This window comes from Mytilus edulis, chromosome 1 (assembly GCF_963676685.1).
Source record: "Mytilus edulis chromosome 1, xbMytEdul2.2, whole genome shotgun sequence".
NCBI classification, from domain to species: domain Eukaryota; kingdom Metazoa; phylum Mollusca; class Bivalvia; order Mytilida; family Mytilidae; genus Mytilus; species Mytilus edulis.
In genome coordinates, this window is record NC_092344.1 from 58,581,601 (window position 1) to 58,601,265 (window position 19,665).

The 19,665-nt window shown below is 31.7% G+C and overlaps 2 protein-coding genes and 1 long non-coding RNA gene across 4 annotated transcripts in view; 2 read left to right on the plus strand and 1 right to left on the minus strand.

The window, feature by feature from the left end:
• LOC139514529 (plexin A3-like) overlaps nt 1-3,873 on the plus strand; it is a 68,415-nt gene extending 64,542 nt beyond the window's left edge. Inside the window, exons 24-26 of the mRNA XM_071303893.1 lie at nt 1,877-2,033; nt 2,520-2,684; nt 3,407-3,873. Of these exons, the coding sequence (XP_071159994.1) occupies nt 1,877-2,033; nt 2,520-2,684; nt 3,407-3,597 (513 nt within the window). The 3' untranslated portion in view covers nt 3,598-3,873. The remainder of the gene's footprint in view (nt 1-1,876; nt 2,034-2,519; nt 2,685-3,406) is intronic.
• A 99-nt stretch (nt 3,874-3,972) lies between these two features.
• On the plus strand, nt 3,973-13,340 carry LOC139514617 (plexin-A1-like). Its single transcript, XM_071304043.1, has 7 exons — nt 3,973-4,041; nt 8,158-8,238; nt 9,127-9,281; nt 9,805-9,952; nt 10,267-10,398; nt 10,723-10,806; nt 12,782-13,340. The coding sequence occupies exons 1-7, from the start codon at nt 3,988-3,990 to the stop codon at nt 12,884-12,886; spliced, it is 759 nt and encodes a 252-aa protein (XP_071160144.1). The 5' UTR covers nt 3,973-3,987; the 3' UTR covers nt 12,887-13,340.
• Nucleotides 13,341-14,257: 917 nt separating this feature from the next.
• On the minus strand, nt 14,258-18,948 carry LOC139514623 (uncharacterized). 2 transcript variants are annotated; one of them, XR_011662654.1, is made up of 3 exons: nt 18,552-18,948; nt 15,974-16,066; nt 14,258-14,948 (listed from the first exon to the last, which is right to left on the minus strand). It is a non-coding gene; the product is annotated as an uncharacterized lncRNA (long non-coding RNA). The 2 variants fall into 2 exon arrangements; XR_011662653.1 differs by lacking the exon at nt 18,552-18,948 and having other exon boundaries at nt 15,974-16,762.
• Nucleotides 18,949-19,665: the final 717 nt, after the last annotated feature.

The window sequence follows — 19,665 nt, forward strand, 5'->3', positions numbered from 1 at the left end:
GGTAGCAATTAACTATATTATAAAACTATGTCAGGTTTGTTATGAATCTAACTTCAAACGTAAAATATCGTACTGATTACTTTGAACGAAATCAAATCTGATAAATAAAGGCGGTGATTAATTTTCTTTACCATAACACATAAATATAATAGAAAAGACGTCAACACATTTGACAAAATCCGATGAGAATTACAAATATAACATTAAACATTTAAACTAAATACATGAATTTGGGATGTATAAGTACCGTACCACGTCTTATAGTAATGCGAGTTCACACTCGGTAAAACAGTCACAATCGGGAATAAGTCACGTTTGGTAATTAAAAGATTAGACGACATTATGACAAAACACAATCTACCATGTGGTAAAAATGTCCTTAGCTAGTTTGGTCAACGAAACATCGTATGGATCCACCAAATCGTGATGGTGTCCATAAAATTTACGGAGTGTCAATTTTAATCTGTCCTCCTCATAACTTTGTTGGAGCAGTTTCTGCGTAAGGAGCACACTCCTGTATATGAAGTCCGTATAGTGTGAACAAGCACGTGAATAACGTATCAATTGTGATATGTAAACACCATACGAAGGGGCAGAGGGTATGTTACTGCTGAGAAATGGGAAATTGATAATTGGGAAGTTGAAATCGTCCCGTTTATCATAGATTTTCGTGTGAAGTCGTCCATCTACGTCAATATTGAGGAAAAGATCAAGGTATGAAGCAGTCCTTCTAGTATCAGTGGTATCCTTAATTTCAAGTTCACTTGGATATATGAGATGTAAGTATTGGCTGAAATATGGGTTATTCAATGATAGAACATCATCAATATATCGGAAAGTAAAATTAAAGAATTTCGCAAGGTGCTTTTTCTTTTTGTCTTTTAGAAGGTTCTGAATGAATTCTGCTTCATACGAGTACAAAAACAAATCAGCCAGCAGGGGTGCACAATTAGTACCCATTGGAATACCGACTGTCTGTTGAAATATAAATCCTCCAAACTCAACAAATATATTGTCGATCAAAAAGTCCAGCATTTTGATAATATCATCTTCTGTATATTTTCTGGGAGATTCAGTGTGATTTTTCACAAAATATGAATTATTGTAACCCAAAACAAGAAATTTGTATCTACGATTTCCATTTTTATAGAAAAAGCTCTGTTTTATGAGATGGTGTAGTCGATCTTTCAACTGAGCATGGGGAATAGTGGTATATAGCGTAGAAAAATCAAAAGTTTTTATGTTGCTGCAAAATTGCAAAGATTGTGATTGAAGGTTAAGCAGTAGATCTTTCGAATTTTTGAGAATCCACATCTGGTTAACACCACTGGTAGAATATATCTCCTCACAATATTTTTGAAGCCCATCTTTAACTGTCGAAAGAATAGTAGTCAGTACTTTAGAAAGATGTTTGGTTGAACATTTTGAAGACCCAGCTATGTATCGTTCTTTATATGGAGTTTTGTGTAATTTGGGTATCCAGTATAATGAAGGCAAGTTTTCTTCGTTTTCTTTGATGTTGATACCAAAAGAAAGAAGGACAGATTTATGATTTTGTAAAATTTCGTCCTTGGTAAATGATGTTAAAGAATATGTAGGATTACCAGTAGTTTTATCAATTCAGCTTATCTTCGAAATGTAGTGCTTTGCGACCTGCTTGTCATCATCGGGATGTTTGTGTATCTTATTTAAACATGTACGTCTTTAAGGCTTTTCTTGCCTTTCTGGTAATTCCACAGGTATCAATATTATAAGATTAAAATACAATTTCCAATACGGTAGATATTCCATTTATTAAATACATTTAACTCAAGGGACAAAAGAACATTCTGTCATACATTAATCAAGTAATAAGTTTACATTTTTTTTTATTTAGACATTGCAAATAGATTTGAATGGAAACAGTGACCAGCATTATCCTGTTAAGGTTCTTGACTGTGATACAATATCACAAGTCAAACAGAAATGTTGTGCGCAGATTTATAAGAATAAACCTGCTTCGGAGATTCCACACAATGATGAACTTTCTTTGGGTATGTAGTTCTTATTACGAGACATCTAGTATCTAATATGCATAAGTGCACTTCTTCAACTGACAGGATGTCGTTAAGTAATCAACAATCAATCAATCGACTCCCAATGATGTAATAATTAAAATAAAAATGATTCCAAAACTACATCGCCTTTTTGAACCCCAGAATCATTTTATCATAAAATATACCGCAATCTTAAGTTTTGCAGTTAATAGTAAGTATGGCATAGTTTTCACACCTCTCAAAAGGTCAAAGACTTTCTTTGGTTGAAAAAAAAAAAAACGATTTAGTTTGAAGACTTAGACATTTAGACAAGAGATAAATTTTACTTTCAATCGAAATACTCTGAAACAGCTTTATCAGCGGATACTTTGATAATGATCATTGTATTACGTGTAATTCATAATATTTTAATGACGACTTTAATCAGTGGACAAATTCACGATAGACTAATTTTTGTTATCGAATATTTCTTTATTATCTTAGAATGGCAACAGGGAAAAGCAGGAAAACTTTTGCTGAATGATATTGACAACACTAGTGATAGAAACAATGGATTGGTATGCCTGAATACATTAAAACATTATATGGTTCAGGACGACAGTAAAATGGCACTTATGTATAAACAACATGACGACGACGATGTTTATGGTAAATAATTGTCATAAATGTCGACATTTTTAACTGTCATTAGTAGATTTCAAAACAGTCTGTTTGTATAAAATGTGCATATAGTTTTGCATCTCAGTCGATATTGTGTTCACTTGTGGTATCAGATAGTCTTCATTATGTTCAAGTAGGTGTTAACGTGCTTTGAAAAATTGCATTACAATTTTGAAACCCTCTCACTCTGTAATCATGTTCATCTGATTTTGTATTATTAAGCTTTTATTGTTACTTATCGTATGTTTTGTTAAAACCTATATAGATCTCTGCAATATCATGTGTTCATTTGTTCTACAATCTTCCTGTTGTGCATGACCCACGAATGAGAAAAACAAATATACATTTAAGATGCGTAGGAAACTGTTGAGGGCGTAGTTGTTCTGTCATTAACGTGGAAACAGTTGGTCATCACGTTGCTATGATTATATTTTTTCTTGTTTCTTTGTTACTGTTGGCTATTAGAAACGTGTTTCTAATATGTTCATTCTGTAAGATGAACTTGCATCAAAAGGTCTTAAAAGGTATTTGGAAAATAAGTGACATAGTTTTACAGTAACTGATTATACATTGAAGACATATTACTATATAATGTATTGTAATTCAATAACATGCATAACGTTCATTTTGAATTTTTATTACACTTAAATATTGAAAATAATTTTCGAAAAAGAATAACATGCATCATGGATCTTATTTTTATTTGCTAGTAAATTCAACTGAAATAAGAACGGAAAGTGTGACGTCGGAGGATATCACATTACTGATGCCAGACAAATGTGGAGGCGAAGAACTAGAAACACACAAATGGCACTTGGTATACTTATTTCTTTTTATTTACAATGTATATCTTGTTGACAACATTAAACTGAATATATGTGTGTATGTGTGTCTTCAGTAGAGATACAAACAAGAAAAGTCCTAAACATAGATCAACTTTTGCATCATAAGTATCAAAACTATTATATTAGCCGTTAAGATGATGATATCAATAAACTGTAAGAAATTGTCTAACTTGAAAAATGATTTTTTTAATTTTCTTTTATATATCTGATTTTTTATATAGATACTAGTTGTAATTGCTTCTATACAATCATATACATTCTTGCAACTCGATAATAACTTTCTAGTCTGATGTATATGTATTTACACATGTACATGTCTTCAACATTATTTTAAAGACTGTACGTGACTGAATTATGCAATGTCAAAGTGAAACCCTAATGCCAGCAGGTACAAATGACCAGTAAGTGAAGATATTTAAGTTTGTTTTAATAGATATATAATAGTTATGACAGAGTTTATAATATTATGCAAATATTTTTCTCTTAAGGAAACATGTTCGGTAAGTAGAGTGATGTGATCCTCTGTGTATAGTTTCAAACCATCTGCGATAGAATGATGCTTAATTAATATAGCTGTTACAATATTGTAGTTCTTATAACCATGATAACTTTCAATTGTATAGATGTGTATGACTTTGATAATATATCTGGGTCAAGTGCACTTCTGGTTGACATTTTTGTCACTAGTAATAGTCAAACCGTTGCTCTCACGAGACATTTTTTTTGTTTTTGTCTCTATTAACCGTTCACAACATGTTAATTTGTTTTCAAACGTGTGTGTTTTTTTAATCATGCAATAGATAACTATAGCCAGACTTATATAACAGAACGCGCAGTTAAATTTTTAATGCACATTATAGGTTTTGCATGTTTACCGATTTTTAATGAAGCCACTGGACTTGATAAGACTGACTGGACTTTTTATCCCGGAGAGAATCATAGGCCCAGACAACACTGAAAAACTTAAAATCTATAGATGTTAATAAAACCTTTTACTCAAGAACTAACGTTTTCCGCCACCATATCATAGATATTATTTTTGAATATCCAAACCCTTTAACGTTCTCTTTTGAGTTGGCTTCCTAATTGTTTTTGTTCAGCGCCGCCAATGAGTCTTATATCTCAACTTGTACGATTCGCTCGTGTATGTAACAATGTTTTAGATTTTAACGAGAGAAATTTATGTATTACTGAAAAATTATTACACCAGGGTTTTCGATATCACAAACTAGTCAAAACATTTACTAAATTTTATCATCGGTATAAAGACATTATTCGTAAATATAGCTCAACATGCAGACTTTTAATACGTTCAGGTATTTCACATCCAATTTTTTATGGTAATATTCTTTATAAAGCACAAAGGTGTCAGTATTCACCTCAGAAACTTACAAAACCTTTGAATAGACTTATTAAGAAGGGATATAATTACGATACTGTTGTCAAGTCATTAAAGATTGCATATTTTGGCGTTAATATTGAGTCATTGATAAGGTCTTTGCATCGGAACTAAACACATTTATTCTAAAAAACAGTTGTTGGCATGACACGGGTTATGTTCTTCTCATATATGTTATGATGGTATGATACTAAACCCCTAACGGGAAGGATTGTGCCTGATGTTCATATGATGAAATCATAATCTTTCAGTCAGTTTAGTTGAAGTCTGGAGCTGGCATGTCAGTTAACTGCTAGTAGTCTGTTGTTATTTATGTATTATTGTCATTTTGTTTATTTTCTTTAGTTACATCTTCTGACATCAGACTCGGATTTCTCTTGAACTGAATTTTAATGTGCGTATTGTTATGCGTTTACTTTACTACATTGGTTAGAGGTATAGGGGGAGGGTTGAGATCTCACAAACATGTTTAACCCCGCCGCATTTTTGCGCCTGTCCCAAGTCAGGAGCCTCTGGCCTTTGTTAGTCTTGTATTATTTTAATTTTAGTTTCTTGTGTACAATTTGGAAATTAGTATGGCGTTCATTATCACTGGACTAGTATATATTTGTTTAGGGGCCAGCTGAAGGACGCCTCCGGGTGCGGGAATTTCTCGCTACATTGCAGACCTGTTGGTGACCCTCTGCTGTTGTTTTTTATTTGGGCGGGTTGTTGTCTCTTTGACACATTCCCCATTTCCATTCTCAATTTTATTATGTAGACGAAAAGTTTAGTGACTGTAGCATAAGATCGATGACGTTTGTTTGAACTTAAAAATACATATCGTATGATACTGTTATCTATTATGTGTCAGCTGGTGATTGTTTCATTTAAAACTAATACATTGTACCTCATGTATTCTGTTTTCAAACATACTAATCCATTATAAAATAGAATAAATGAAGCTGAACACGCTGTTCGATTATTATACAGTGCATTTATAGATTTGTTAGACGCTGTCTTTAAGTTTAACAAGAAAACTTTGGCCGGACTATCCAAGATAAAAAAAATTAACTCATTTGATTTGTATGCCTCGCCTTAGAGCATGTTTTTTTCAGTCTGTGCGTCAGTTCGTTCTTCCATTCGTTCGTCTGTCCCGCTTCAGGTTAAACATTTTGGTCAAGGTAGTATTTGATAATGTTGGAGTAAAATCAACTTGCAACTTGGTACACACGTTCCCTGTGATATGATCTTTCTAATTGTAATGTCAAATTAGTGTTTTGATCCCAAATTGCACAGTCCTCTGAACATAGAAAATGACAGTGCGAGTGGGGCATCTGTGTACTTTAAACACATTCTTGTTTTATTATCCCTTTGCATGTAATTTTCGATGTTTGTTATAAGTGTCCCTGAGAAAATAATTCTATATTTATAATACAAAAATGTGCTCATCTCAGTATTTTCTTTTAAATACATTTTGTTTTCTAGCATGATATTTTGCTATAGCGTATAACATTTAAAGATATTTACATTTATTTTATATTTATCTTTGGCAAACTTTTATGGACAAATTATATTAATCGACTAGTATGCCTTATATAACAAGTGCTAGAAAGATACACGAAAAACATGATGTTTGTATCAACATACTCGAGATTCTTACAAATGTATATTCGACACTAATCAAATGATACACGTATGTTTACAACTTGGTAAAAAATAATCATTACATTGAATTTATCATCGTTTCTCCTATTTTGCATATATGTTATTTTATGTTGCTTCATAAATTATAACGCGTGAGAGTTCACATAAAATATGGTATTATATTGCCTTTGGTCTGTTTGGTGACAATTGAACTTTTGAGGCTTAGCTAGCTATGAGATGTTAAGATTGATAGTACAATGTTTTAAGACAGTTGGGCAATGTCTAGGGTCAATATGTTACACTTATTACTGGCCATAAGAATCAAAGCAAGTTAATTGTAACTCAACTAGTCCAAGACGTGAAGCAGAGGAAAATATTCAAGGCAGTTCTACTAAAGGCGATATCTATATGCAATTGTTTTTCTAAGTTCATAAGTTTTATGTTAAATTAGGACATTTTTAATTGTTGTAATTGCAAACAGACTGATATTAAGCATATTTAATCCATTTGTCTCACTAAAGAATAAATATTGATTTAGAAATTGGGAATACATATTTTCTATAGTCTTGCAATTAGAAAAACCGATGAATCTTTCTGTGTCAGCTTAGATTTCATAATTTGAGCGTTGTCATTTTTGCATTCCACATATTCGGTAAATGCTATACTTAACGCTTAATTGTAACATGTTTCAGCTATTTAAATACCGCTGCAGAGTTCAATTTGTCGTTCGATCAGTAAAAAACGCCCAATATAGTTTTGTCCGATCTTCAGGTACTGCATTTTAATAAAATTCCAATAACTTATACATTTCTGAGAACTGTAAACTTTATATAATATACTACCTTGAATGACATCACAATATAAAGTCTAGCTCGTACTTAATTTATATTTGGTTTTTCATACTTGTCAACTTCGTACTTGTTTTTTTCCCCAACTGTTTATGAAAAAATACATCGCGGCTAGGGTAGCCAGTTATAACCCTGGTTTTTTTATGCGTTTTTGTTTTCATGTGAAAAATAACCACGTAATCAGTTTGTCGTATATAACAGGTCATCAAGTAAGAGCGATTTAAAATCATATAGTAATAGTTATAATACGCACTTAATGTTTTGACGCATTGTATTGCTGAAATTGTTTACAGTATGGATATGAAGAACGGCCTGCTGGTGCGTTTCATTAGCATGATTAGTTGTGAAAAATTGGTACACATTTGTACAGGGCACCTCAATTGTCATCTTTTTGAAATGTTTACCTGACGTTTCACAATTTACAAATCTTTTGAAGTGGTGCACGTTTCATAATGGAGTGTTTTACATGTGTGATTGAAATGTATAACAAATTATATTCTCATGTATTAAAAAGATCATTATGATCCCTTTTCAATTGTTGAGTAAAATAAAGTTCAATATGAATCTTCGAAACTTTGATATATATTTTTTTGGTTTATTCATACATATTTATTTTCATTAGTTTAATTTCATTATGATAATATAATGCAAGGATAAATGAATAGTCATTTGTTACTTTATAATAAAAGAAACAACTTTTCTAAGTACGTAAAATAAACAGAACTTGCATGTTTTTTTTCCAGCCAAATCTATCAGATGACATTAAGTCAAACAGAGAGACTGACTTCGGGGACATATTTTTAAATAGATTATTCCATACCAAGGTAAGAAAATGACTGCGACTATATCTTTAAACGGTCAAACAGACACATATGTTTATATGAATGTTGAGTAAAATTGGTACATGTACCTTTATTGCTATGAACTGAAAACAATGTCTGTTCAATAGCTGGCGACTAAGCAGCCTTGAGATGTTGTTAAAACTCAGACATGTGAACTCTACACAAGCCATGAGTACATATTCCGAAATTATGTGAAATCATCATAGTTCAAATTGACCAACATTATTTTTAACTATTAAGTTACTTTGTAAACTGGCATTGCCAACTATACCTTTTCATAAATCTCAATCAACAAATCATCAAATCAGTGCCTACAAATTGTCCAAAATTCAAAAGAGAATGGGAAATGTACGTATAGCATCTTTCATTGTAACGACGATGGCAGAAGAAATTGTTAACATTAAATTTATCCATCTCTGGATTTCTTTACTTCTGCCTGGTGTAATAAACATAATAAAGGATTATCATTTAATTTTCAAACAGAATCAAATTAGATTGAATTCTATATATTTCCACAATCAAACCGTTAACTCAATCTTTTAAGAACCCTAAACATGTCAACTCTCCAACCGTTTAACATGATTAAACGAGATGATAATTATATATCTGTGACACATACAGTGTTGACTGTTGATTATTTTTAAAAGTCATGATTTAAGAACAAATATTCCAAGATGAGGATGTGAACTAAAAGACTGTGTCTTTTTCTTATTAGAAATAGACCTATTAATAGTTGCATTGCCTTAAAGATAAGAATCTTAACTGAAAAGCTGCAACTATGCATACATTTTAAACAAATCTTAAGAATGAATAGCTGATAGTTATAATATTGCAAGACAGATAAATATATATTTAATATTTACTTACTAGTTGCTCTTAACCGATTACATTGATTCAACGTTTGAGGGACTGATAGACCCACAATCACTATCCATATCCATTCGATACTTCCTGCACATGTTAGATAAACTTGGAAACGATTTTAAAATTGAGACAGAGGTCTTACAAGCATGGAAAAATGAGTGGTAAGTGTGCTTTCATTATCAATAACGGGTAAATATTGGACGTCACTACATGCTACTTTCCTTCCAATGTTACATGTTTTAAACGTTTACCTGTTCGATGATGAACTCGATCACATTTTTCTATATATTTTGTTGCATACTTTTATGTTTTTGCTATTTTCTTGTTGAAATAAACTTCTATAAAACAGAAGATGTGACTGGATTGGCAATGAGATAACTCTCCATCAAAGACCAAATAACAAAGAACTGAAGATTATCGTACTGTCTTCATAAAGGGCAAAACCTATACCGCATAGTCGGCTATGCAAGGCCCAATATGACAAATGTAAAACAATTAAAGGAGAGGAATAACGGCATGATGTATATACAAAACAATGAGCTAAAAAAACATATGATAAACAGCAACACAGGACAACCATTGAAATACAGGCTACTGACTTATGACCGGAACGTTATAATTTTCATTTGAAAAGTCAGGACTTTTTTATGCTGTATATCTTCGATACTATTAATTAAATTTTAGTTATGGTACACGAGTTTGGGCTCCACTGATTGGTAAACCAAACATACTGTTTGATGTTAATGTACCTGGTCATGTGGAACCATGTTTGGATATTTTAAGACAAGTGTTTGTAGAAAGTTTCACGCAGACAGCCCACAAAGTAAACAAGGTCAGGTTTATAAGTACTCATTATAAAACATTATAACATGTTGTTTTTTGGTGTTTTTTTTTTATTATTATTCATTTAGTTACTTTGATATTGCCATAAATAATGTACTAAGTCTAAATGTTATTTGCTGTCGAAAACAATGTTTAATACCTGTTTTTTTGTTGGGGGGTTTTCACTATCAAATATTGACAGTTCCGTTTATTTAATTCATGTTTTCTTAAGAATATCTACATATGGAAAGTACCATTAAAAATATGATGCATAGTAAAATGTGCAATTAATCATCAGTGATTATTTACTATTGAATTGAACAGGAATCACCACCACAGAAATTGTTGTTCCATAAAGATATACCAAGATATAGAAAACTAATCGACCCTTTCTTCATTCGAGTAGAACCAGTGACTGACACGGAATTTTGGAGTGAAATAGATGAAATATCAAATGTAATTACTGTTTCTTATATCTCATACTTTATTTATAAAATTCTTATCGTCTGATGAAACCAGGAAATTGCCTGTACCAAGTTAGAAATATTGCAGTTGTTTTCTACTCTTTCTGTTGGTGGATAACGTTTGATTTTGTCATATTTTTTTAATTTGACTTTGACTTCGATGATGAGAACGTTTTTTTTACTGTGATAATGATTGTACTCATAGACAAATTAAGTCCCAAATATCTCAAGAGACAACAGTATTATAATAAGATATCAAACAGAAACAATGTTTCGAATCCACACTCTTACCAATTCTAATATTTTATCCTTTCAGGCACAGAGATCAGAGCTAAAGTTCAGTCGACAGTCTACCATTCATCAGCTGTATAATTTGTTTATTGGGAAGTACAAAACTGAGGTAAGCAAACATGAAAATAGCTTGTGTTATTCAAAAAAAGATCATGTACATGCACATACTTAGCGCAACAAAATAGTTAAAAGATTTTTTATTGTTTTTTTTAGTTTATGAATGTCATCTTTATTCGATCGAACACTTGTCTATTGACATAATTCAGATGTTAAAAAAACTATAGAATATTAGAAGTAAGGGTTTCAAATAGGTAGTGATCTTGTTAAAAGTTGTTACAATTTTATTTTCCATCCAATTATAACATCAACAATAAATTCATGTCGTACCATATCAGAAGAGCCTAAATTTCATTTGTTATTCTAATTTTTGCATAAAATATGCCCTTTATGTAAGTTTTGATTTAAAACGTTTCATCAACTAGGTGATTAAATGTGATGTGTGTTAGGTTGTCAGAAATCATTTGTTGTTGTTGCTGGATGTTCTTGAAAACGACCACAATAACTTCTAGCTGCAAATATGCCTCATAAAAACTAATAGTACACATGTGCTATCAGTATATATATAAAGCCAAATTATTTCATTTCACTTTTAGATATATTGATGATGTTCTTTCAATAAACAATCCGAACTTTACTGATTGGGTTCCATTAATATATCCCCAAGAACTAGAGATTAAAGAAACAACAGACAAGGCTTCTTCAGCCTCTTTTTTAGACGTATGTCTCGAATTTGACTTACACAGTCATCTCAGTACCAGAATCTATGACAAACGAGACGATTTTAATTTTGAAATTATAAATTTCCCCCACCTTAGTACCAATATACCAACTTAACCTACATATGGGATATATATTTCCCAACTTATTCGATATTTAAGAGCTTGCAGATCCTACTCAGACTTTGTAAAACGTCATCAGTGTCTTAGTAGAAAGTTGATGAACCAGGGGTATGTCAAAGAACGTCTCGTCCTTTTTCTAAAAAAGTTCATCGGAAGGTACCAAGACCTTGTTGATAAATATTCCGTATCAACTTCACAAATTATACGTGATGGACTTGATGTATAGATTCTGCGTACTGATGTTGTTTATCATCTTAACAACGTGTTATATTGTTCTTTCATTTGTCTTTGTTCTATTATTAATATAACTTTTACTGTTGGATTGTTTTATGTGATATCCATTTCAAGTGGCTCGGTACTTAAACATCCCGTTAATGTGTTTGTATTATATTTCATTTTTTGCTGGTGTGTTTTGTATATGCGACTTTTTGTATTTCTGTATTTCTTTGGTTCTTATTACATGACTCTGTGGTTTAAAAGATTCCGTCAGTATGATATTGTTCTATTTTATGTCATTATGATATATTTCTATTATGAATTACAAAATACGTTGAACCACAAACGTCAAAATTATTCAATCACGTACTGGAATGAACTATTTGTGGATTTTTATAAATTCTATTTGACTTTTGGACTATTTTAAATCTCGGTCTATTTCTGAAATTTATTCTTACATACTTTTGATTTTTTAACCATGTATGCTAACATTGCCTATGTGAAATTTTAAAATTATTTGTCAATGAACGACATATATATGTGTCAGACACGCGAATCAATGAATGTGTTTGTAGATAGATGTTTTTGTGTTCTGTTAAATTGTTCCTTTTAAAATTGTTACACGATGATGACTGCTGTACCCATATTTTGACTATTTCATTTATTATGTCTGATTAGTTCACGCATTATTGTAAACATAACGGAATTTGATGAGACTGTCATCGAAGTGAGAGGGTTAGCGCTATAAAACCAGGTTTAATCCACCGTTTTCTACATTTGACAATGCCTGTACAAAGTCAGGAATATGACAGTTCTTGTCCATTCGTTTTTTATGTGTTTTGTTTTTTGATTTTGCCATGTGATTATGGACTTCCCGATTAGATTTTCCTCTAAGTTCAGTATTTTTGTGATTTTACTTTTTTTTTTCAAAAGAACTTAAATATATTTCATATTATCTTTTTTAATCAGATTGTTGATGATTTTGAGGACATGGAAGAAAGTAAAGATCTACAATTTGCAAATAAACTTGAAGAAGTCATAGATTTGATGGAGGAATCAGCAGCTGGTTCTTAGTTTCAGAAATCTCTCTCATCTCAAAGAACTGTTCATAAATGTGTCTGCATGTAGAAATGTAATTGAATAAAAACAAACTACGATATACCAGTAACATTTTGGGTATTATTATAGATTAGGTGGGATCAATCATTAATGTTTTGTTAGATCAACGGAATTATCTTTTAATTCGTAAAATGAAAAACCAACTTGCAAATGGATTGACGTGGTATTTAACGTGCAATTATAATATGTAAAAAATGTGTACAAACTATATAATTATAATCACTAATTGTACTTTGACCAGAATTCATTATTGTAGTTCTTCAGGAATGTTAAACATTTTTTGATTACATATTAGAAAAGGAGTCCAAATTACAGAGTCAAAATACACTATGCATTATACATTTCTTTACTCATTACATTACACATTATACATTTCTTTACTAATTACATTATACATATTTACATACTACATCTAGTTATATCATTCCTCATACGTCTTTTTTCACAGACTTTTTACTTTATGACTGTATTATGACAAATCATGTTATACCTTAACTATTTTTAATTGAAGAAAATTTGATATTGACGTTTTAAAATAAAAAATCAACAACATCATATATTTAGCTAAGATTTTTATTATAAATAGTGCATTAATAACATGCTAATGATACTTTTACAACATTTTAATCAGACTCTAATGCAAAAACAGTCTCCGGGACAAGTTTGCAATTCCGCTGAGTGCAAAAGTTGTCACCTTAATTTTTGGAGTTAAGTCAAAACAAAGTTGATAACTTGGTTGGTATTGGTTCCCTGATATTTGTCCTAAAATTTTTTGGATCTAGCACCACTGTTGAAAAAGTTATGCCCCTTTTTTCAACAATTTCCTCAGAGGAAAAGTACTTTTCCTCAAGGGAAATCAAATTTCCCTGAAGGAAAAAGATTTTTCCTCAAGGGAAATTGTTTTTTCCTCAAGGGAAAAAGATTTCCCTTAGGGAATTTGCTGCATAATTATTTCCTTTGAGGAAATTCTATTTCCTTTGAGGAAATTCTATTTCCTTAAAGGAAATTCTTTTTCCTTTGAGGAAATTTGCAGCTTCAAATTTTCCTTGGAGGAAATACTTTTTCCTGTGAGGAAATTTGTAGCTTCAAATTTTCCTTGGAGGAAATACTTTTTCCTGTGAGGAAATTTTTGGCAAACACTTTTCCTTGGAGGAAAATTCAAGACAACAAATTTCCTCTAAGGAAATCATTGATCTTCAAATTTCCTCTAGGGAAATTTCTGAACATCAAATTTCCCTTAAGGAAATGTTTTTCCTCTATGGAAATTTCATAACAGTACAAACAGTATTAATATATTTTCTCCTAGACTGAATTATTGATACAAAAGATAATTAAAACTTTAATACTGTAATACAAATTTTCATGGTGAGTATTAAACATACAAAAACAAAAGGCTGACTGTTTAGCATGTTTAAGACAATACAATAATAAGCAAAATGCTATGAATATCATACCATTTGTGATGTTATTAATATTGTGCTCATATTTGCATATTAAATAAAATAAACACTTTTCATGTCAAATTAACTTGTCTTCTGTTTCAGCTGCTGTGTATTCGACCCCCTACATAACAGTTCAGTGCATAAATAATTCAATCCACAAGACATCTTCCTTCAATTGGTTGAATAAATTTTGGCAACGTATGTTCTTCAAACATCTTCTTTGTATATTTGATATGATGGAGCCATGTACATGAATTGATAAAGCAGGTGTTTATTTCGACAACAAACATGACAAAGATACTATTTTTTTTCTTAATTTCTCCATAATCCATCAGTTAATATGAATGTAGGTTGTTACATTTTACACAATTGTGTTCTTTGATAGTACTCCATTTTGTTTATAGCAATTTTGTAGGATTTTTTCTATTTCTTTTTCCAGAAAAACACACAGTTGAGTTCATTTCACATTAATAATCCAATTAGCACATTATGTAGAAAAGTATTAACAATTAAGTTTCCTCTTCAGTATAGACCTGCAGGACCTGTTGATGATCATAAAAACCAAGATATCTGACCTATAAATACACAAAATAAAAAAAAATGTTATAAATGGAGAAAAAAACAGCAATATAAATAAGCTTATTTTATCATGTTTTAATGAACATTTTGAGAAACTTTCATTTGATATTCTTACTTGTCATGCTTATGAGTTCTCTTATTTCAGTGCTTTGTGTCCAAGATTTAATATTCGTTGTTTAGTGCCTTGCAGTGATATTTAAAGTTGAGCCACTTGCAATAGTTGTTATAGAATGTTCATATGTTGTGTTAATATTTGAACGACTGTCCTATATTATGGTCAGGTTGAGTGCTCACAGACATGATGCCTAAATTAATATATTGTTTGTTTCCCTAATCCCTATTCTGACAAGCCAGGTGTGGGTAGGTAGGTAGGTAAATAATTTTATTTTTCCCAAAAGCCTGAATATTATCGGATGATCCGGCAAGCCCGAAAATCAGAAATGAATAAAATAATATTTGGCTTAGTTTTGACAATAAAATTTTATGAGTAGGGCCATTTTTGCAGGGTCGGTCAGGATTGAAGAAACAAACAATATTTTATATTAGGCATGATTTTTTTTTATTAATTGTTATTGACTTTGAACATGTTGAACTAAATTGGATTGTTTAAATCTTTATATGTTGAGAACTTTAATGGATGACCTATAAAGGAAGTGTTTTCTCATTATTGAAGGCAGGCCCATGATTGGCCTTTAATTTCTTGCATCCGCTTCATTGAACTCTGGTGGATAAGTCACTCATTTACCATACCACATTTTCTTATTTTTATATGAGTCATCATTCAAAGGCAATTTCTTTTATTACTGTAATTCAGAAATTATCGAAACTTTTTAGTAATGCGAATAATGTGACTGGGTGAGTATCGCAAAAATAAGAAATCATATTTTGATAACAGAAACATATGTATATATATATATATATCATGTAACTATATAGATCTTTATGCAGATTTTTTTGTAATCACAATAAGTTGTCCCTTCCCTGAAAAATCTGAATTTACAGTATATAGAAGTGGTCTTACCATTTAGGCCTTGTTGTATTCTGTTTATCTTGTTTTGCGCTCATTTCTATTGTAACTGTTTATATTTTTCATCATTTTTCTATATTTCTTGTCCTATAAAACATAAAAAGGGTAAAAACTATTATAAAACATCAGTTTGTGTTTTTCTTTATATTCAGTTATATTTAAAAAGAATGGAATATTTGTGCTATTTCATTTCACAAACATTTTGCCAGTCATGACTTTCAAAGACTTTCACCCTGGTCAATAGTTTAAAAAACAAACATTCCCATACTTTTTCTTTGTGTTCGTACTAATTTTTCATTTGACAACAAAGACATGATTCAACTATTCTTCTAAAATTTGTTTCGCTTGACTACGTTAAACTCTGAAATATTGTTAACAGTATAATCTGTATGTGTCTCACTTGTCAAAATTTCAAATTAATATATAAATCAGATAAAAATGCTATGCATGGCTCAGCTTGATACAAACGCAGGTTGAACCCAGAATAGTTGGGGCAAGTATGGACACAACATTCAAGCTCAATACAACTCTGAATTTTAAATTTGGATTGTGATTCAATAGTTGATGCAGCATAGGTTTCTGACACAGAATGAATGCGGTCCAAGTACTTAAAAATTTTAAATTGACAATTAACCTCTAAAATGGTCCAATATTCAAAATCTCAATACATGGTTAGATGCAGCATATCAACATGATCAAAGAACCCCAATAATTCATTTTTTGGTGAAATCAAATAAAGTTAAATTTTGGACCTTTTAGAACTCAATGTCATGAATGTGGACCAATTTGATAATGGGTCAAAATATCAAAAATCTTAATGAATGGTTAGATTCAGCATATCAAAGAGCCCCATATAATCAATTTTTGTTGAAATCAAACAAAGTAAAATTTTGGACCCCGATTTGGATCAACTTGAATTTGGGCCCATAATAAAAAAATCTAAGTAAATATTCAGATTCAGCATATTAATCTGAACACCAAGGATTTAAATATTGTAAAAATCAAAATAAGTTTAATTTTGGACCCTTTGGACCTTAAGGTAGACCAATTTAAACAGGACCAAAAAACTAGGAATCTAAATACACAGTTAGATTTGGCATATCAAAGAACTCCAATAATTCAATTTTCTATAAAATCAAACAAAGTTTAATATTGGCCCCTATTGGCCCCTAATTCATGTAATTCCTAAACTCTGAAAAAAACTCTGGTCACAAACCTTGTGTTTGAATTTCATAGATTTCTATTACTTGTACTAAAGTTATTAAGCGAAAACTAAATGTCCTGGGACAACGACGACTACATGATAAAATTGAGAATGGAAAAAGGGAATGTGTCAAAGAGACAACAACCTGACCATAGATTTGAGGGTTGGAATCCTTTTCTTTTACCGAGCAATGCATTTGAATGGGAGATATAGTTGGAACCCCTCTTTGCTCTTGGTTGGGACCCCCCTTTTAAAATGGCTGGATCCGCCCCTGAGAAGCATTATAGAAAAATCTATAAGCTTTAACTCAAAATAAGGATAATTTTATTTTTAAAGGGCAGGCACAGATCGAGAGGGGGGTTCAAGGGATTGGAACCCCCCTTTTTTGGGATAATCAATGCATTTGAATAGGGACATGTAATTGGACCCCCCCCCTTTCCCCTTTTGTCCTGGGTTAGAATCCCACCCCCACCCCTTTTTAAAATGACTGGATCCGCCCCTTAAGGGTCTATAATTAAGTTTGACAACATCAGACGACATACTACTTTATCAAAAAAAAAAATGCCACATTTCATCCAATTTAATTTCATCCCTTACTTGCTACATGTATTTCATCCATAATATTTAAAGAAATAAATTTGGGAGGAGTATGATTTTAATTCATTTGTAATTTGCAAGTTATTAACTATCCAAACTAGAGACCTAATAGAGTAGATATACTTGACTAATTTAAATCAAACTTGGGGTGACTGGGAACAAAGATTTAAGGGAATAGATGACAGTTTACCTACAATGACCTAGTTTCATAGCAATAGCATACATTAATAAAGACTACATGGTCATTCTTATGTTTAAACGTGGTTTAAACTTTGGGTGTTCATTTTTTAATGTTTAACATGTTTAAAGCTAACAATTTCAACTACATACATGTATCAAGATTTGATTCTACATTATTTAAATATTAAAAAAATAGCTTTTTAAATTTGGATCTATATATAATTGTGAATGTCACATGGATGTATTTTAATGTAAAGCATCTGAAAAATCATTAGCCGTCTCATATTTATTTCAGTTCTTCAAAAGGCAAATTTATATGAGCTTATGCTGAAAATAGAGATTTCTTATTAAGGAGAAATCCCTGCCCCCCTTTTTTTGTGAAAAATTTTGTTGATTATATAGGGAATCACAGAAACATGACTGAGGCAAGCATCCCCCATCTGAACCCCCCCCCCCCCCCCCCCCCCATGAATATGTTTTTTTTAGCTTGTGTAGGTGTAAGTCAGTAAGGAGGCAACCATTTGATCTGTAGGCCGGTAGAAAAATGTGATTAATCTTGCTTTGTAAACTTGTGCTATAAATAAAAATTACTAATCCATTAAAAAATCCGTGAGCCCAATCTCATCCAGTGAAATAGATTATAGTCTGTTTTCGAAGTTATATGGAAGTAAGTTAGTAGTCCAGATAATTATGACGCATTGCAAGGCATTTTTTCTAAGGAGAAGTGTAGAATGGGGGAATGGAACCAATAAATTGATCGGATCCGAAATGTTCTTCCCAGTAAAGGAGCACCTATTATTTTGTAGGTAATTATTATTAGTGTCGGTGGTCTCACAAGTAAATCAGAGTGAATATTGCATGCACATTAAAATTAGCAGAGAAGAGACAATTATCAACTTGTGTATTATTCATTTTCTCGCAGTTATTTACGGTAAATCAGCTATATAGACATAGGAAGATGTGGTGTATGTATATATATATATCCGAAAACAGGTGTTCGGTTCTAGTACTATAGTATATGACTTTTAAATAACAATTATCAATTATATCTGTATTCTGTGGCGGGTCGAAGGGGATGGAATCCGGGGTTGGCCTCCCCTAGCATTTTGTGAGCAATCATTGCATAAATGATAATCTCGGGAATCCTCTCAAGTTCCTAAGGTGATAGGACGTTCCGTTGGAATAGGTTACCTGTGCATCAGGAAAAGTTTTAAGGCATAGCGTGAAAAGGTAACCTATTCCAACGGAACCGAACGTCCTATCACCTTGTATATAGGAACCTTAAACATATGTGAATAGGTCGGGAAAAACTCTCTTTTGACACTTAGGTATTGCACTGTTGCATTACACACCAATCAAAACGCAAACAATATGGGAAAAGATAACATTTTAACCTACACAATATATGAATAAGGTATACACTTTTGAAATCTAAATTATATGAAACGGGTGGGGTAACCGTAGAAAACCAGCGGCAACGACACCCCTTATTTAGTGGAGACATGTAGTTGGAACCCCCTTTATCATGGCTGGATCCGCCCATGATTTTACATGTAAATCAAGCCCCGGGTATTTGTTGGCATAACGGTAACCACGAAAAGGGGGGGGGGGCTAATTAAAAGCACGAGGAATTATAAATATACAATTCAACAGGGGTAGAGTGCATCGAGGAATGGGAATTAAAATTGTCTCTTCACGATGATCG

Coding starts and splice junctions, on each gene's coding strand:
- LOC139514617 (XM_071304043.1), top strand. CDS start 3,988: ATGACAGAGTTTATAATATTATGCAAATATTTTTCTCTTAAGGAAACA. Junction 9,282..9,804: donor CAAGCATGGAAAAATGAGTG/GTAAGTGTGCTT, acceptor ATTAAATTTTAG/TTATGGTACACGAGTTTGGG. Junction 10,807..12,781: donor TTGGGAAGTACAAAACTGAG/GTAAGCAAACAT, acceptor TTTTTTAATCAG/ATTGTTGATGATTTTGAGGA.